This window comes from Drosophila sulfurigaster, chromosome 2R (assembly GCF_023558435.1).
Source record: "Drosophila sulfurigaster albostrigata strain 15112-1811.04 chromosome 2R, ASM2355843v2, whole genome shotgun sequence".
NCBI classification, from domain to species: domain Eukaryota; kingdom Metazoa; phylum Arthropoda; class Insecta; order Diptera; family Drosophilidae; genus Drosophila; species Drosophila sulfurigaster.
In genome coordinates, this window is record NC_084882.1 from 33,704,833 (window position 1) to 33,721,902 (window position 17,070).

Here is a 17,070-nt window from a genome sequence, read left to right on the forward strand (position 1 = left end):
TAAAACTTTTATATTTTCCTCTTATTTTTAATGCTCCCATTTTTTATTGTTGTCTTGCGTCGTTATAAATCACAAAACTGTATCCATCGAAGATTTATGAGCTGCTAAATATGCGCCAAAGAGAGCAGCGAAACTTTCAACGCATATCAAAAATGTAAAACACAATTATGCTGTATCCATATATATATACTACATACATATTCTGAGGCATGTGTGTACGTATATCTATATCTCGTTACGTACATTATTTATCCGAGTCTTTGTCGCTGTTGCTTTTCATTTGCGCAGATAAACAAAACAAGGTCCTAAGTAAACACAAAATGGTCAAAAAAAAGATGCTAAAAGAAAGAAAATTTTAAATGCTGCCGCAGACAAAAACACAAGTTGATTTTAATTGAAAAATAGCAAGAAAAATGCAAACAAATTGTCTGAATTTTGAGGTGTGTCTTCAATACAAAGATAACAGAATTGTCTGACTAGATAACTCATTATTGTTTTTAGTTTTCACTTCATGTTGAAGCTTATAAAAATTACTTCAATTAATGTGGTTAAAGGGATACAAGGAGCAACAATTTTTACACTTTGCGTGCCAAAAATAACAACAAACTAACCATAAACAACAGCAGTCAATCGAGTTTTTCCTTTATTTATTTTTTCAGCAACTTTTTTTACCTTTTTCCCACTCGTTTTCAAGTGTTTCGCTGAGCGCCACTTAGTTTGCCATTGTTGTTGTTGTTGTTGTTGGGGAAAAGCCATTAGAAAAAGGCTGCTTGAGTGTTAAATGTGTTTTGGGTCTTGGGTGTTTTGCCTTTTGGTTTGGGGTTAGCATTGTTTTTGTTCGTCTAAGTCAACAAGGTCGAGGGTTAATGAAAGCTCCTTGCTGAAACTTTTTAACCTTAGCTACAAGTTTTTGCTGCTTCGAATTGTAAATAGTAAATAGATGACAATGAGAGATAGCTCTTTTTTTATTAAAAATATAAATATTTGTCGTCTTATAGATATAGATTATAATATACCAAAGTCAGTCGTTATATCTTGGCCAGTGCCTTGAACTTGTTGCGTTGCTGCTGCTTAAAGGCTTCGTGTTTCTTGCGTTCTGTATTCTTTAGCAGAAATTCACGAAACTTGCGACGCATATCCAGGGGATAGTCCTGTGTTCCGCAAATCCAATGACTCTAGCATCTTATTGCAGCCTATAATCTTCAGCAAATGCTTGCCAAATTCCTAAAAAAGGAACACTGAAAATTTAAGTGATCTTAAAGAAATTAGAACTTACCTCGCCCAAACAATTGTTGGATAGATCAATGTGTAGCAGTGTCTTGTGCTGGCAGATCAACATCATAAAGAGCTTCGTGATGGTTTCGCTGATGCCACAGCTGCCCAGATTAAGTTCCCGAATGGGCATCAACTGCAGCGTATGAAAAATGGCAGCAGCGCCATCGCTTTGTATGGGATTCAGACGCAGCACCAGGCGCAACAGCGGCACGTGCCTCAAAGTGCAGCTCAACGTGTATGCGCCTTCCTCCGCTGTCGGGAAAGGAAATACATTTAAAAAATTGAAAATAGAAAATAGAAAGAAATATTAAAGAAAAAGAAAATAAACACAAAGAAGTGTGGTATTATTTTTTCAAATATACCAAATAGAATTCAGAACAATGAGTAAACACTACAGTGCGGTATTATTATAAAATATACCAAATTTACATATTGAATAAATACAAATATATACTGAGGGCTATTTTGATAGATAGATACAAATGAAGCAAATTAATATACTATATAAATACTAAATTACACTGAGAGTTTTATATATCGATACAAATAAAGGAAAAGGAAAGCAGTGTGGTTCTTAAAATATACCAAATTAATATACTAAATCAATCACTTATTAATACTGATACTATAGTATATCGATATAATACTACATTCGTACGCACTGATTTTATTGTTTGTCAGATCAAGCACTGTGAGTGTGGAGAAAGATTCCTTGCCACAGGTCTCGAGGAAGCTGCGTATACCCGCATCTCCGACAGCGCAATGCATCAGGGATAATTCCTTTAAATGATGACAACCCTTGTCCAGACTATGAGCCAAGAATCTCAGTTGATACGCAGCCAGCTTGGTGTTGTGTAGACTGAACCCAAGAGTACAACATTAAAGGACGTTTCAATGGTTAATAAAAACACAACTTACCAAAACTTGCGCAGCTCGTGACATTGGCTGAGTCCCTTGGACAGCAGAAGAATGTCCCGTGGCGTTAGCTGATTGCAGCCAATTTGGTAATTGATGCCCGCCGTCTTGGTGCTGTAGCTCAGCCGCAGTCGCCGTAAGTCCGGCAGATTGCTCAGTAGGTAATCAAGCGGAATGTGATCTATGTGAGAAAGGGAGAAAGAGAACTCATTATACACTGCTTTAAGGTTTTACTATGAAAAGAGTATAACCATTGCTCTCGCTGTCGCCTGGTGCGGGCTGCAGCAGATTTATCTCCAATTGATTTATGTACGCCGCACAGATGTCCAAGGCGGTCTGCACATTGCCATCCTGCTCGTAGTCGCCGGTTTGCATATTTTCAATAAACTCCTGCACATGTCGCTCCATGTATATGTTAATCCAGCGACGCTCTCTGCCCCGCGCCTGCAGCGTTGCCAAACGCCAGCGCAGCTCATAGCAACGCTGCCAGAAGCAATCATCCCGGATGTGAGTGCTGAGCAACTGCAGCGGTAGCTGCGTATCCAGCTGACTGAGTATGTAGTTACGGTCCTGTCGTCGTGGCAGCTGACGGTAAAGGGGCAGCTCTAGAAAACAATACGTGAATACGTCGTGTTTTGCTCTTGTTGCTTCTGTCAACTTACAACCAACCTACTTACCACTCCAATTGTTGACGATGGCATCGAGCACAAGATGTCGCAGACTTTTCGCTTCATTTGCTTGGCACTCGCCGGCAAGTTCAGCCTGGATCGGAGTCAATGATTTACTGTTGACTTTGGGCAGCCTGACATCCTTGGAATTGAAATAGGCCTGGAAGGTGTCAATGGAGACTGTCCTGGGAAATTCACAATACGAGAAATCCATTCTTCACTTCACAACAAAAACAAGAACTATTTACTTTTTAGTTTTAAGTAAACAAATTCATTTGAATAATCGGTTGTCAAGGCAATGCGGTATGTTCCACTTAACTTGGTTGCTACATTACTCTCTTAAGTAAGCTGGCTGCTACGATACCCGCTAGTTAATGCATTACTCGTGGAGATGGTTGCTACATTACTCATAAAAGTAAGCTAGCTACTATGCCATTCGCTGGTAACTATATTACTCGTAGAGTTGGCTGCTACAACAAAAAAATGGTTGCTGGCTGCTACATCAATTGTACACAAATAAAAGGATGTTTAACGAGTTTTCTTCTGCTTGGAACTTTATTATCACGATCAAATGATCAGACAATTTCTGTGTATTGGTCAGGTATAAGTTGGTGTTTGGGATACTCGGGAATCAAAAACTCCAATCGCATGTTACGTAGCAGTGCACAGTCAATATAGCTCCTAAATTCTGGATATTTACTAGAATGGCACTCAATGGCCCGTCCGTCTTTAAATATCGTTTTACGCAGCTCCATCATAATTTTTCGATCTCGAATTTTTGTATAGAAATATGGAAAGAGCCAACCTGTTACCGGTGGTATATTATAAGGTGTCGATCTTCCGATGCAAACAGTGCTCAAGGGGCCCCTTAAATTAATGCAAATTATGTTTAGAATGGTTTTTTAAATGTTATGAATACTCACATTTCTTTGTAATAGTTTATATGTGGTCTCGAATCAATTCTCATTCGATATACCGTAAATTCACCACCAATATTGTAACGAGTATCTCGAAACAGATCGCCAAAACTAACGGCCCACGGATTGTGAACCCAGTTGCCCATTTTATCTGTTTCATACCTCGGTAGTGGAAGGGTCAACTCTATGTGATCTGTATAACGGATTAGTTCGATAGTTACATTGTTATTATTATGCAATTGCCTTACCTTTATTCCCGAACACTGGACCTGGCGTTAAGTAGTCATCACTGCCTATTCATAAAATTAATTTAATTGCCATAGTTATTCATTATTGGTATCATTTGTTTGTATTTACGCGCTTTGTGTGATTTATCGTCATTCGCTCGGTCTGCTTTTTTGGTACTTAATTCCTGTTTAATGGGTTTTGCTTCAGCAACTTGCAGGTCATCGACGAGTGAATCCTCAAATCTACGCAGGTTCGATTTGCTTGGGATTTCGGCAACGTCAGTTTCACCCTCAAGACTATTCAATGATATCGTTTCCTGTGGATCTTTGTTTTCAGCAACTTGAAACTCCGGTCTAGACAAGTTCGATTTGCTTAAGATCTCGATAAGTTCGTTTTTTATATCTGTTCTGTTCAATGGAGCTGTTTCAATAACCTAAACGACCAATAGGCTATACATTATTTCCCCCATGCTATCAAAAAATTAAAAACTATATACTCACACTCGATATAAACATAATAATAATGACCAAACTTAGCGACATTATTTTTTTTTAACTTGAAACACAGTTTAATAATATAATATATCAGTGTTCGTGTGTGTATCCGAGTGTAATTCTGAAATTGAAATTTGTCGAAGGTAACTTTTGGAATGTTTCTATTTATTATCTGAGTGAAACCGTCAACGTTACTTCGACTTTAATCTCCAGGTAAAATTTGTAATATCCCATGGGTAGATAATAAGGAAAACCGTCGCCAGTCAAAGGACAATTATCAAATATGTATATACTCTTTCTTTAAATCTGATAGATCCACATATGGCGGCAAATTTGAGCAGTTTGCCACATTCAAGTAGAGCATGTCATGGTAATAGGTATCCACAAAAGTCTTTAAGCTTTGATTTGGTATTTGGTAGGGAGTCAGAGTATAGTCGCTCTCACGGCCATTTCGACAATGCCATAGAAGCATTTTCGCCTGAATTTGTTATTGATTAGTTAATATTATTACTGCATTAAAATTATATTTTTCTCACTGTGCTCTTTTCATCGGTATCACAATTCCAATTGACACGTGCCGAAGCGACTGATTCACTGAATGAGATCCGATTGACTTGTATGGACGTATTCACTTTTTATACCCGCTACCCATAGGGTAGAATGGTATTATAACTTTGTGCCGGCAGGAAATGTATGTAACAGGTGGAAGGAGGCATCTCCGACCCTATAAAGTATATATATTCTTGATCAGCGTCAACAGCCGAGACGATATAGCCATATCCGTCTATCCGTCTGTCCGTCCGTCCGTCTGTCCGTCTGTCCGTATGAACACCTACATCTCAGAGACTATAAGAGATAGAGCTATAATTTTTTTCGACAGCATTTGTTATGTTTGCACGCAGATCAAGTTTGTTTCAAATTTTTGCCACGCTCACTTCCGCCCCTGCAAATCAAAAAAATCTAATAAAAAGCGTTTTAAAGCTAGGGTTACGAATTTTGGTATATACGGTAATAACTATAGTAGTTATGATCCCTGAAAATTTGGTTGCGATCAGAAAAAAATTGTGGAAGTTATTAAAGAAATACTTTTGTATGGGCAAAAACGCCTACTTACTAGGGGTCTGAGTTGCTTTGGCTGACAATCTGGTATATTGTGCCGTCTATGGTATATTTTGAATGCGGCACTATATCGATATACCACATATACCATTAGGTATATTTTTAGTATTTTTGCAGTATATTTGGTATATTTTGAGAATAATACCGCAAAATATATTGCTTTTATTCAAAATGGGTAGCGGGTATCTCACAGTCGAGTACACTCGACTGTAGCTTTCTTACTTGTTTCTCATCGGATGATGTCAAGCCTGCACTAAGTATTTCAAAATCATATGCTCTCTTTGCTGGTGAAAACAATATGCAGATATTTGGCATCAACAAAAATGCCCACACAATCGAAGACGACATCATTTAAATAGACAATGTGCCGACTATCTCAATTTATCGTCTTTTTATATGGTCAACATTCTAAGCTTCATGAAATTGAGTTGTATTGACATAATGTTCAGCGTTGTTAAAAATATCTGGTCATCGCTGTATTTCCGTTTACATTTCAAAAGAAGCAGATAAATTTAACATCGTCGTAATTAAATTAGTAAATACGATTAGATAATCGTTGTATGAGCAATAAATAAAGCCGACTTTTGGTTAAGTCGGTAATTGATCGTACATTTATTCAGTCATTATAATGAATTTTGCATTGATTTCCTACGGAATACTTTTGTGTTTCTTGTGTTTTAGTGCTAGAAACGATGCCTTGGTAAGTTGTCAATGATTTAAAACAATAAAAATATCTGTCTCAATCTTTATCCTCATTATAGCGCAATTGGGATCGCGAATTTTTGTACATCAAAGTAACGAGCTCAAATGAGGAGCTAGTCAATGCCAGCATAAAAATAGAAGACACAGAAATTGGTAAGCATTCAGTGTCAGGTTTCATCGATTGGAAATTCGATGTTGATGAACATACTATGGTGAGTTAGTTTGTGATCTTAAAATGCAAACATGCGATTTCAAGAAATGCTTTTCGTTTGGTTGCAGTGTCAATTACGATTTCTTTATAGTCAGAGCGGCAGAGATAATGACTATAAGGACACCATTCATCAAGTACCGATGATGACTTTTTATGAGTTTCTTGATAAATATTACATGAAAATTGTTTATGCGGATTGGGGCAGTTGCACGAACTTGCCGGACATCGGGGACAAATTTGTTCCACCCTGGAACAAAACTACATACATATTTTCTAAATGTAATCCACCGGGCGTGAACTATCCAGATATATTACCTACAGGCTATCATAAATTGGTGTGCAAAATAATTGGGCAAGCTGAACTTGTTATTGATACTACTCTAAAATTGACACCCCGAAAAAATATGCTTGTTTAAAGTGTTCCTTGAAAAAACCTACGATAAAAAAATAGAATTTGCAAACTCACATTTCTGGAGTTTATTTCAACCTGTGTTCTGATTAAAATTTATAATTCAAATTAAGTCCAGTTCCAAAGTCCGATTTGCCTCGGAATGGTCCGCTCATGTGTCGCGATGCATTTGCTGTGGCATCCAAATTGAGGTTGCCGCTGGGCGACGACATCAGATTGACCTTGCCAGCTGCATTCATGGTTGTCATATTGTACTTCGGTATATGATTGACTCCCACAGATGCAGCATGGCCGCGGCTAGAGTTAATATTCAACCCACCTCCGAATTGGTCGAGATTTCGGGTATGAGTGTGCATAGCAGTTGCATTCATCTCTGCTTGCTTGTTAGAGAAAATATTCGCCTCGCCGCTGATTGTGGTTGAATGACTTTCCATTGTAATTGGTTGTAGTTGCTGTTGATGCTGAAACACTGATTACTGATAGTATTCTGAGTGTCGCTAGGTCTCCGATCCGCTTTTTATACCCCGGCTGCATCACCGCAAAGTCGGTACATTCCCGCCTATAGTTTGCATTGAGTAATGAGTACATCACACGCTTGACACTCATTTAGATTAATAAAATACATAAGAAAGTCCCCTCGATATATATGCCCTTTGTATAATAACTTTATGAGTCTGCAAATGCACTTATATCCAGGAATTATAAAAAAACTCAAAAGAAGCATTTAATAATAAAGGAAAGCGTCAGCGTTCCTTCGCTTTTAATCTCCAGGTGAAATTTATAGTATCCCAAAGGTAGAATATAAGGTAAACCGTCGCCAGTAAAAGGACATTCATTCAAAAAGTATCTCATTTTCACTGGTAGTACATCGAAATACGGCGGCAAGTTTGAGCAGTTTGCCACATTCGAGTAGAACATGTCATGGTAGTAGGTATCCAAAAAAAGTCTTTAAGTTTTGATTTGGTATTTGGTAAGGAGTTTTACTGTACTCACGGCCATTGCGAATATACAACAGAACGAAATTCGCCTGAATTCATAATTAATAAGTAAAAAATTAATTAATAAGTAAATAAAAATTACATGAATAGTCAGTATTTCTTACCGTGGAATCGTCATCGGCGTCGCAGTTCCAATAAACGTTTGCCGAAACGACCGTTTCACTAAATGAGATCCGATTGACATGTATGGACCCATTCACTTTGCTTTCATCGGAGGACGTCACAGAAGCAGTAATTATTTCAAAATTCCACAATCTCTCTGACTGACCCAAGATGCATATATTTGGCATTAGCAAAAATGCCCACATGGGATGGCTTTCATTCGTACAGAGTAAAGTTTCTGATTGCGGTCAACTTGGTGGCCGCCAGTGCGATCTCTGTCTACGAATGATTGCAAGTTGACACACAGCCTCCTCGTGGCACCTCCTGGGTAGCTATCTTAGCATCCGCTAGATAGCGAGCTAATGTGTGCAGCGAGTCATCCGGACGGTAAATGGTTGAGCGCAGGGTTTGGAACCCGCATCGGAAAAAAGAAGCCCAAGGAAAACCAAAGCGAAAGCCTTGGATAGGATCCCCCCTTATGTTGACGACCACCGCAAAATGAAAAAGGACTACGATTTAAGGATATGCACCTGGAATGTCCGAACCCTTAATTGGGAAGGTGCCTCTATCCAACTGGCGGATGCCCTCGAAAAATTAAAGGCTGACATTACCGCCATCCAGGAAATGAGATGGACAGGACAAGGTTGCTCCAAGCGAGCAAACTGCGATATTTACTACAGCTGCCATGCGGAGAGGCGCGAATTTGGATGCGGATTTGTAGTAAGCCGGAGACTTCGATACCACGTCTCCAATTTCACCCCCGTGAGTGAACGGCTGGCTACAATTCGTGTCAAATCTAGATTTTTCAATCTTAGCATAATTTGCGCGCACGCCCCGACGGAGAAGGACGATGCTGTTAAGGATGCATTCTATGCGAGACTCGAGGACACATATGACCGCTGCCCAAACCACGACGTGAAGATCATCCTCGGGGACTTCGGGGACTTTCGGCACCTCGACATCCACAAGGCCACATGGCTGTCCCCTGAAGGCGGAAGGCGGAAAGCCTGACGTCACTAGGCTGCGATCACAACGGACAGCAACAGCCTACTCCACTCACCTCTCGGAACTGCTCCACCAACCTACCCCTCTTCCTGTTGACGCCGGCGGACTCTGGGCGCACATATCCCACTCCATGCGAGCTGCCGCTGAAACAGCCATTGGGTTCAAGCGCCCACCTACACGGAACCAATGGTATGACGAGGAGTGTCGCGTCGCAGCTGCGGCGCAACGCGAGCTACGTGTGAACGTTACAGGAAGAAAAGGAAGGAAGAGAGGCGGCTTTTTAGACGGAAAAAACGGGAGAAAGAAAAGCGAGAGTGCGAGGAACTCGAGGTGTTGCAGGACAGAAATGATGCTCGAAAATTTTACCAACAAGTGAACCGTCTGACACAAGGTTTCAAGACCGGAGCATCTAACTGTCGAGATGAAAACGGGAATCTGGTTACAGATACGCAGTGCACGCTGAGGTTATGGAGGGCGCATTTCTCCAAGCTGCTAGCAGGCGATGACGGCACCAATCCCGCCATTGGAGGAAGCAGCCCGATACCACCAATCGACGACAATGTGGATATACCACTACCTAGCCATGACGAGGTCCGAGTTGCTATTATGCGACTCAAAAACAACAAAGCAGCCGGTGCTGATGGACTGCCTGCAGAGTTGTTTAAGGCCGGCGGCGAAGAGCTGATAAGGTGCATGCATCAGCTGTTCTGCAAAATATGGCTAGAAGAAATCTCAGCGTCCTTTGTCCTGTGCTGAAGAAAGGCGACCCGATGATATGCACCAACTACCGGGGAATTAGCCTGATTGCCATCTCATATAAGGTCCTATCGAGCGTAATATGTGAACGACTGAAGCCGTATACCAGCACACTGATCGGACCTTATCAGTGCGGCTTCAGACCTGGTAAATCCACCATAGACCAGATCTTCACATTGCGCCAAATCCTGGAGGAAACCCACGAAAATGGAATTGACACACACCATCTATTTGTCGATTACAAAGCTGCATTCGATAGCCCGACAAGAGAACGCCTATATGCCACCATGTCTGAGTTCGGTATTCCAGCAAAGCTTTGCAGGATGACATTGAGCAGCACCATCAGCTCTGTCAAGGTAGGAACGAACCTCTCCGAACCTTTTAATACCGTTCGAGGTTTCAGACAAGGCGACCCCCCTGTCGTGTCACACTTGCCAATAGGTGCTACTTTGGTCTGAGTAGGCAAATGTGCAATAGAGACTTCTCTCGCCGAACAAAATTAGCACTCTACAAGGCACTCATCCTACCCGTGCTCTTATATGGTGCAGAAGCATGGGTAGTGTCAATCACAGATGCAGCAGCGCTTGGGGTGTTCGAGAGAAAAATTCTTCGCAAGATCTTCGGTCCCGTTCGGATTGGTGACGACTTTCGCATTCGGATGAACCACGAGCTGTACGAGTTGTACGACGACGTGGACGTGGTACGGCCGCTGGCTCGGCCACGTTGTGCGTATGAATGAAGAATCTCCAGCTCAGAAGGTATTCGATGCGAGAGTCGACTACGGGCGACGACGAAGGGGACGACCAAATCTTCGATGGGAGGACCAAGTAGAGCAGGACCTTAATCTACTGGATATTTCTAATTGGAGGAGGCGCGTGAAGAGCAGAGGCGCCTGGAGGGAGACGCTGAGGTCGGCCAAAACCCGAAATGGGTTATAGTGCCACCTAATAATAATAATAAAATGCCCACACAATCGAAGACAACATCATTTAAAAAGAGAATGTGCTGACTAAAGTTGTATCTCAATTTAACGTGTGCTTATATGGCTAACATTCTGAGATTGATATAATCGAGTTTCGTTGTGACCAGCAGGAAATGTATGTTACAGGTAGAAGGAGGCATCTTCGAAACTATAAAGTATATCTATTGTTAATCAGCGTCAACAAACGAGACGATATAGCCACAATCTGGTTATTATGCACTCTATTACTTGTTTACTTACTAGCAATTTGGATTTGGATTTTACTTATATTGTGTGTCGCCTGAAAATATGCAAAATATTTCGAATTTCGTATAAAATGGCGTTATTTATGTACGACGACGACGACGATCAAATCCCCTGTCCAAATTAATATCCCAGAGTTTTCATGATGCGCATTATTATGGCCAAATTATTCACCTTATAAAAACAGTCGCGCTTCCTCTCCCCCATCCAATGTGCTTCTTTTAGGGAACCACAAATTGCAGGGTCATGCCAAATCATTCTCATATAATCTCTTTTTTTAAACTCTTAGTTACGTGTGTTATCTTGATGAAGGAAATTCATGCACCTCATTTATTTGAGGAAACATGTTAACAGCAATAATTTATCAAAATAATGATATAGAGAAACATTACACAATAGAAAACGTTGTTATATCTATCGCATCTAACAATTAGCTTGTTGTATGTCAATGATAAAAGTTATTAAAATATTTACCAAACAATGCAATACATGAAATTTGTAGTTTATTCGATAATCAGATAAATTTAACATCGTCGTAATTAAATTAGTAAATGCGATTAGATAATCGTTGTATGAGCCATAAATAAAGCCGACTTTTGGTTGGGTCGGTTATTAATCGGTCTTTTATTCAGTCATTATAATGAATTTTGCATTGATTTCCTACGGAATACTTTTGTATTTCTTGTGTTTTAGTGCTAGAAACGATGCCGTGGTAAGTTTTCAATGATTTAAAACAATAAAAATATCTGTCTCAGTCTTTATCCTCATTATAGCGCAATTGGGATTACGAATTTTTGTACATCGAAGCAACGAGTTCAAATGAGGAGCTAGTCAATGCCAGCTTAAAACTGGAACACGCAGAAATTGGTAAGAATTTAGTGTCAGGTTTCGTCGATTGGAAATTCGATGCTGATGAACATACTATGGTGAGTTAGTTTGTGATCTTAAAATGCAAACATGCGATTTCAATAAATGATTTTCGTTTGGTTGCAGATTCAAATGCGATTTCTTTATAGTCAGAGCGGCAGAGATAATGACTATAAGGATCAAGTTTATCAAGTACCGATGATGACTTTTTATGAGTTTCTTGATAAATATTACATGAAAATTATGTATGCGGATTTTCGCAGTTGCACGAACTTGCCGGACATCGGGGACAAATTTGTTCCACCCTGGAACAAAACTACATACATATTTTCTAAATGTGATCCACCGGGCGTGAACTATCCAGAAATATTACCCAGTGGCTATCATAAATTGGTGTGCAAAATAATTGGGCAAGCTGAACTTGTCTTGCAGGCTATTGTAAAATTGACACCCCGAAAAAATATTCTTGTTTAAAGTGTTCCTTGAAAAAACCTACGATAAATATATAGAATTTGAAACTCACATTTCTGGAGTTTATTTCAACCTGTGTTCTGATTAAAATTTATAATTCAAGTTAAGTCCTGTTCCAAAGTCCGATTTGCCTCGGAATGGTCCACTCATGTGTCGCGATGCATTTGCTGTGGCATCCAAATTGAGGTTGCCGTTGGGCGATGACATCAGATTGGCCTTGCCAGCTGCATTCATGGTTGTCATATTGTACTTCGGTATATGATTGACTCCCACAGATGCAGCATGGCCGCGGCTAGAGTTAATATTCAACCCACCTCCGAATTGGTCGAGATTTCGGGTATGAGTGTGCATAGCAGTTGCATTCATCTCTGCTTGCTTGTTAGAGAAAATATTCGCCTCGCCGCTGATTGTGGTTGAATGACTTTCCATTGTAATTGGTTGTAGTTGCTGTTGATGCTGAAACACTGATTACTGATAGTATTCTGAGTGTCGCTAGGTCTCCGATCCGCTTTTTATACCCCGGCTGCATCACCGCAAAGTCGGTACATTCCCGCCTATAGTTTGCATTGAGTAATGGGTACATCACACGCTTGACACTCATTTAGATTAATAAAATACATAAGAAAGTCCCCTCGATATATATGCCCTCTGTATATTATCTTTATGAGTCTGCATATGCACTTATATCCAGGAATTATAAAAAAACTCAAAAGAAGTATTTTGATAATTTGTTTGTGCTGGCAATTTAAATGAAAGTTCAATGTGATGAAGTATATGTCGCAAGTTTTGTTATAATCTATGTATGTTACAACTTATTATCCCATTAATTTCGACGTCAGTTTAAAAATAAAGGAAAGCGTCAGCGTTCCTTCGCTTTTAATCTCCAGGTGAAATTTATAGTATCCCAAAGGTAGAATATAAGGAAAACCGTCGCCAGTAAAAGGACATTCATTCAAAAAGTATCTCATTTTCACTGGTAGTACATCGAAATACGGCGGCAAGTTTGAGCAGTTTGCCACATTCGAGTAGAACATGTCATGGTAGTAGGTATCCAAAAAAGTCTTTAAGTTTTGATTTGGTATTTGGTAAGGAGTTTTACTGTACTCACGGCCATTGCGACTATACAACACAACGAAATTCGCCTGAATTCATAATTAATAAGTAAAAATTAATTAATAAGTAAGTAAAAATTACATGAATAGTCAGTATTTCTTACTGTGGAATCGTCATCGGCGTCGCAGTTCCAATAAACGTTTGCCGAAACGACCGTTTCACTAAATGAGATCCGATTGACATGTATGGACCCATTCACTTTGCTTTCATCGGAGGACGTCACAGAAGCAGTAATTATTTCAAAATTCCACAATCTCTCTCTAACTGACCCAAGATGCATATATTTGGCATCAGCAAAAAATGACCACATAATCGAAGACAACATCATTTAAAAAGAGAATGTGCTGACTAAAGTTGTATCTCAATTTAACGTGTGCTTATATGGCTAACATTCAGAGATTGATATAATCGAGTTTCGTTGAGATAATGTTCAGCGTTGTTCAAAATATCTGATTATCGCAGTATTTCCGTTTACATTTCAAATGAACATGGAAAATATCTACATCACTGATTATAAGATACACATGCAACAAGTCGATTATGAGTTGGGTTAAATATCATTACATCACATTTTTATACCAGCACCCATAGGGTAGAAGGGTATTATAACTTTGTGCCGGCAGGAAATGTATGTAACAGGTAGAACGAGGCATCTTCGAGCCTATAATATCTATTGTTAATCAGCGTCAACAGCCGAGACGGTCTAGTCATGTCCGTCTGTCCAAATCCAATGACCCTAGCATCTTATTGCAGCCTATGATTCAGCAAATGCTTGCCAAATTCCTAACAGCTTGCCAAATTCCGAAACAGTGAATATTGAAAAGTTCTTAAAGAAATTAGAACTTACCTCGCCCAAACAATTGTTGGATAGATCAATGTGTAGCAGTGTTTTGTGCTGGCAGATCAACATCATAAAGAGCTTCGTGATGGTTTCGCTGATGCCACAGCTGCCCAGATTAAGTTCCCGAATGGACATCAACTGCAGCGTATGAAAAATCGCTTTGTATGGGATTCAGACGCAGCACCAGGCGCAACAGCGGCACGTGCCTCAAAGTGCAGCTCAGCGTGTATGCGCCTTCCTCCGCTGTCGGGAAAGGAAATACATTTAAAAATTGAAAATAGAAAGAAGTATAAGAGAAGAAGAAAATAAAGACAAAGTGCGGTATTATTTTTTCAAATATACCAAGTAGAATTCAGAACATTGAGTAAACACTACAGTGCGGTATTATTATAAAATACAAAAAATGTATCTACTGAATAAATTCAAAAATATACTGAGGACTATTTTAATAGATAGATACAAATGAAGAAAAAGTGAATACGTCGTGTTTTGCTCTTGTTGCTTCTGTCAACTTACAACCGACCTACTTACCACTCCAATTGTTGACGATGGCATCGAGCACAAGATGTCGCAGACTTTTCGCTTCATTTGCTTGGCACTCGCCGGCAAGTTCAGCCTGGATCGGAGTCAATGATTTACTGTTGACTTTGGGCAGCCTGACATCCTTGGAATTGAAATAGGCCTGAAAGGTGTCAATGGAGACTGTCCTGGGAAATTCACAATACGAGAAATCCATTCTTCACTTCACAACAAAAACAAGAACTATTTACTTTTTAGTTTTAAGTAAACAAATTCATTTGAATAATCGGTTGTCAAGGCAATGCGGTTTGTTCAACTTGGTTGCTACATTGCAACACTACACTAAGGCGAGATGGTAGCTAGTAGCTACATTACTCATAAAAGAAAGCTTATTGCTATAACACTCGCTAGTTACTACATTGCTTGTGGAGATGGTTGCTACATCACTCCAAAAGTTTGCTGGCTGCAACATCAATTGTACACAAATAACAGGGTGTTTAACGAGTTTTCTTCTGCTTGGAACTTTATTATCACGATCAAATGATCAGTTAATTTCTGTGTATTGGTCAGGTATAAGTTGGTGTTTGGGATACTCGAGAATCAAAAACTCCAATCGCATGTTACGTAGCAGTGCACAGTCAATATAGCTCCTAAATTCTGGATATTTACTAGAATGGCACTCAATGGCCCGTCCGTCTTTAAATATCGTTTTGCGCAGCTCCATCATAATTGTTCGATCTCGAATTTTTGTATAGAAATATGGAAAGAGCCAACGTGTTACCTGTGGTATATTATAAGGTGTCGATCTTCCGATGCAAACAGTGCTCAAGGGGCCCCTTAAATTAATGCAAATGAGGTTTAGAATAGATTTTTGAATGTTATGAATACTCACATTTCTTTGGTCTCGAATCGATTCTCATTCGATATACCGTAAATTCACCACCAATATTGTAACGAGTATCTCGAAACAGATCGCCAAAACTAACGGCCCACGGATTGTGAACCCAGTTGCCCATTTTATCTGTTTCATACCTCGGTAGTGGAAGGGTCAAATCTATGTGATCTGTATAGCGGCTTAGTTCGATAGTTACTTTGTGAATATTATTCAATTGCCTTACTTTTATTCCCTAACACTGGACCTGGCGTTAAGTAGTCATCGCTGCCCCCATGGAACGAGCTATCTAAAAACAAAAAAAATTAATACTCACGCTCGATATAAACATAATAAAAATTACCAAACTTAGCGACATTATTTTTTTTTAACTTGAAGCACAGTTTAATAATATAATGTTTCAGTGTTCGTGTGGTCGATGCTGAAGGTAAGTTTTAGAATGTTTCTATTTATTATCCGAGTGACCTAGTAGGCGTCACTTTAATAATGAAGGAAACCGTCACCGTTACTTCGACTTTAATCTCCAGGTAAAATTTGTAATATCCCATTGGTAGATAATAAGGAAAACCGTCGCCAGTCAAAGGACAATTATCAAATATATACTCTTTCTTTGAATCTGATAGATCCATATATGGCGGCAAATTTGAGCAGTTTGCCACATTCAAGTAGAACAGGTCATGGTAATAGGTATCCAAAAAAGTGTCAAATTTTTGATTTGGTATTTGGTAAGGAGTCAAAGTATAATCGCTCTCACGGCCATTTCGACAATGCCATAGAAGCATTTTCGCCTGAATTTGTTATTGATTAGTTAATATTATTACTGCATTAAAATTATATTATGCTCACTGTGCTCTTTTCATCGGTATCACAATTCCAATTGACACGTGCCGAAGCGACTGATTCACTGAATGAGATCCGATTGACTTGTATGGACGTATTCACTTTTTCCTCATCGGATGATGTCAAGTCTGCACTAAGTATTTCAAGATCATATGATCTCTTTGCTGGTGAACACAATATGCAGATATTTGGCATTAACAAAAATGCAAAAAAAAAACCGAAGACGACATTATTTAAAAAGAGAATGTGCTGACTAAAGTTGTATCTCAATTTAACGTATGCTTATATTGCTAACATTCAGAGATTGATATAATCGAGTTTCGTTGTGATAATGTTCAGAATTGTTGAAAATATCTGATCATCGCAGTATTTCCGATTACATTGCAAATGAACATGGGAAATATCTACACCACTGATTATAAGATACACATGCAGCAAGCCGATTATGAGTTGGATTAGATATCATTACATCACACTTTTATACCAGCTACCCATAGGCCAGA

At 39.4% G+C, this 17,070-nt stretch overlaps 6 protein-coding genes across 8 annotated transcripts; all 6 read right to left on the reverse strand.

The window, feature by feature from the left end:
• Nucleotides 1-966: 966 nt before the first annotated feature.
• LOC133839308 (uncharacterized) lies at nucleotides 967-15,330 on the reverse strand. Of its 2 annotated transcripts, XM_062270738.1 has the most exons (7): nucleotides 15,177-15,330; nucleotides 2,868-3,225; nucleotides 2,442-2,795; nucleotides 2,194-2,371; nucleotides 1,938-2,134; nucleotides 1,277-1,527; nucleotides 967-1,224 (listed from the first exon to the last, which is right to left on the reverse strand). In XM_062270738.1, exons 2-7 carry the CDS (start codon nucleotides 3,070-3,072, stop codon nucleotides 1,117-1,119), a joined length of 1,293 nt encoding a protein of 430 aa, XP_062126722.1. In that variant the 5' UTR covers nucleotides 3,073-3,225; nucleotides 15,177-15,330; the 3' UTR covers nucleotides 967-1,116. The 2 variants fall into 2 exon arrangements, with proteins under 2 accessions (XP_062126722.1, XP_062126723.1); XM_062270739.1 differs by lacking the exon at nucleotides 2,868-3,225 and having other exon boundaries at nucleotides 14,833-15,246.
• LOC133839310 (uncharacterized) lies at nucleotides 3,384-16,141 on the reverse strand. 2 transcript variants are annotated; one of them, XM_062270743.1, is made up of 5 exons: nucleotides 16,044-16,141; nucleotides 4,133-4,436; nucleotides 4,024-4,068; nucleotides 3,782-3,968; nucleotides 3,384-3,725 (listed from the first exon to the last, which is right to left on the reverse strand). In XM_062270743.1, exons 1-5 carry the CDS (start codon nucleotides 16,083-16,085, stop codon nucleotides 3,434-3,436), a joined length of 870 nt encoding a protein of 289 aa, XP_062126727.1. In that variant the 5' UTR covers nucleotides 16,086-16,141; the 3' UTR covers nucleotides 3,384-3,433. The 2 variants fall into 2 exon arrangements, with proteins under 2 accessions (XP_062126727.1, XP_062126725.1); XM_062270741.1 differs by lacking the exon at nucleotides 16,044-16,141 and adding an exon at nucleotides 4,504-4,621.
• Nucleotides 4,682-8,226, reverse strand: LOC133839536 (uncharacterized). Its single transcript, XM_062271135.1, has 4 exons — nucleotides 8,041-8,226; nucleotides 7,932-7,965; nucleotides 5,034-5,128; nucleotides 4,682-4,975 (listed from the first exon to the last, which is right to left on the reverse strand). Exons 1-4 carry the CDS (start codon nucleotides 8,224-8,226, stop codon nucleotides 4,775-4,777), a joined length of 516 nt encoding a protein of 171 aa, XP_062127119.1. The 3' UTR covers nucleotides 4,682-4,774.
• On the reverse strand, nucleotides 6,963-7,468 carry LOC133838681 (attacin-A-like). Its single transcript, XM_062269863.1, has one exon. The coding sequence runs from the start codon at nucleotides 7,370-7,372 to the stop codon at nucleotides 7,028-7,030; it is 345 nt and encodes a 114-aa protein (XP_062125847.1). The 5' UTR covers nucleotides 7,373-7,468; the 3' UTR covers nucleotides 6,963-7,027.
• LOC133837976 (attacin-A-like) lies at nucleotides 12,422-13,068 on the reverse strand. Its single transcript, XM_062268891.1, has one exon. It carries the CDS (start codon nucleotides 12,789-12,791, stop codon nucleotides 12,447-12,449), a length of 345 nt encoding a protein of 114 aa, XP_062124875.1. The 5' UTR covers nucleotides 12,792-13,068; the 3' UTR covers nucleotides 12,422-12,446.
• LOC133839311 (uncharacterized) lies at nucleotides 15,341-16,767 on the reverse strand. Its single transcript, XM_062270744.1, has 3 exons — nucleotides 16,574-16,767; nucleotides 16,400-16,515; nucleotides 15,341-15,671 (listed from the first exon to the last, which is right to left on the reverse strand). Exons 1-3 carry the CDS (start codon nucleotides 16,760-16,762, stop codon nucleotides 15,380-15,382), a joined length of 597 nt encoding a protein of 198 aa, XP_062126728.1. The 5' UTR covers nucleotides 16,763-16,767; the 3' UTR covers nucleotides 15,341-15,379.
• Nucleotides 16,768-17,070: the final 303 nt, after the last annotated feature.

Bases quoted from the DNA above. Each gene is read 5' to 3' on its own strand.
- LOC133839308 (XM_062270738.1), bottom strand. From the start codon at position 3,072: ATGGATTTCTCGTATTGTGAATTTCCCAGGACAGTCTCCATTGACACC. The intron at 2,796-2,867 runs GTAAGTAGGTTG...ATTGTTTTCTAG, and splicing joins CATCGTCAACAATTGGAGTG to AGCTGCCCCTTTACCGTCAG. The intron at 2,135-2,193 runs GTAAGTTGTGTT...TCTTGGGTTCAG, and splicing joins CACGAGCTGCGCAAGTTTTG to TCTACACAACACCAAGCTGG.
- LOC133838681 (XM_062269863.1), bottom strand. From the start codon at position 7,372: ATGGAAAGTCATTCAACCACAATCAGCGGCGAGGCGAATATTTTCTCT.
- LOC133839536 (XM_062271135.1), bottom strand. From the start codon at position 8,226: ATGCCAAATATATGCATCTTGGGTCAGTCAGAGAGATTGTGGAATTTT. The intron at 7,966-8,040 runs GTAAGAAATACT...TTATGAATTCAG, and splicing joins ACGCCGATGACGATTCCACG to GCGAATTTCGTTCTGTTGTA. The intron at 5,129-7,931 runs GTGAGTACAGTA...GGGTATAAAAAG, and splicing joins GTTGTATATTCGCAATGGCC to TGAATACGTCCATACAAGTC.
- LOC133837976 (XM_062268891.1), bottom strand. From the start codon at position 12,791: ATGGAAAGTCATTCAACCACAATCAGCGGCGAGGCGAATATTTTCTCT.
- LOC133839310 (XM_062270743.1), bottom strand. From the start codon at position 16,085: ATGTCGCTAAGTTTGGTAATTTTTATTATGTTTATATCGAGC. The intron at 4,437-16,043 runs GTGAGTATTAAT...TTGGTCGTTTAG, and splicing joins TTATTATGTTTATATCGAGC to GTTATTGAAACAGCTCCATT. The intron at 3,969-4,023 runs GTAAGGCAATTG...TCCGTTATACAG, and splicing joins TCCAGTGTTCGGGAATAAAG to ATCACATAGAGTTGACCCTT.
- LOC133839311 (XM_062270744.1), bottom strand. From the start codon at position 16,762: ATGCCAAATATCTGCATATTGTGTTCACCAGCAAAGAGATCATATGAT. The intron at 16,516-16,573 runs GTGAGCATAATA...TAACAAATTCAG, and splicing joins ATACCGATGAAAAGAGCACA to GCGAAAATGCTTCTATGGCA. The intron at 15,672-16,399 runs GTTCTACTTGAA...CATTAATTTAAG, and splicing joins GATACCTATTACCATGACCT to GGGCCCCTTGAGCACTGTTT.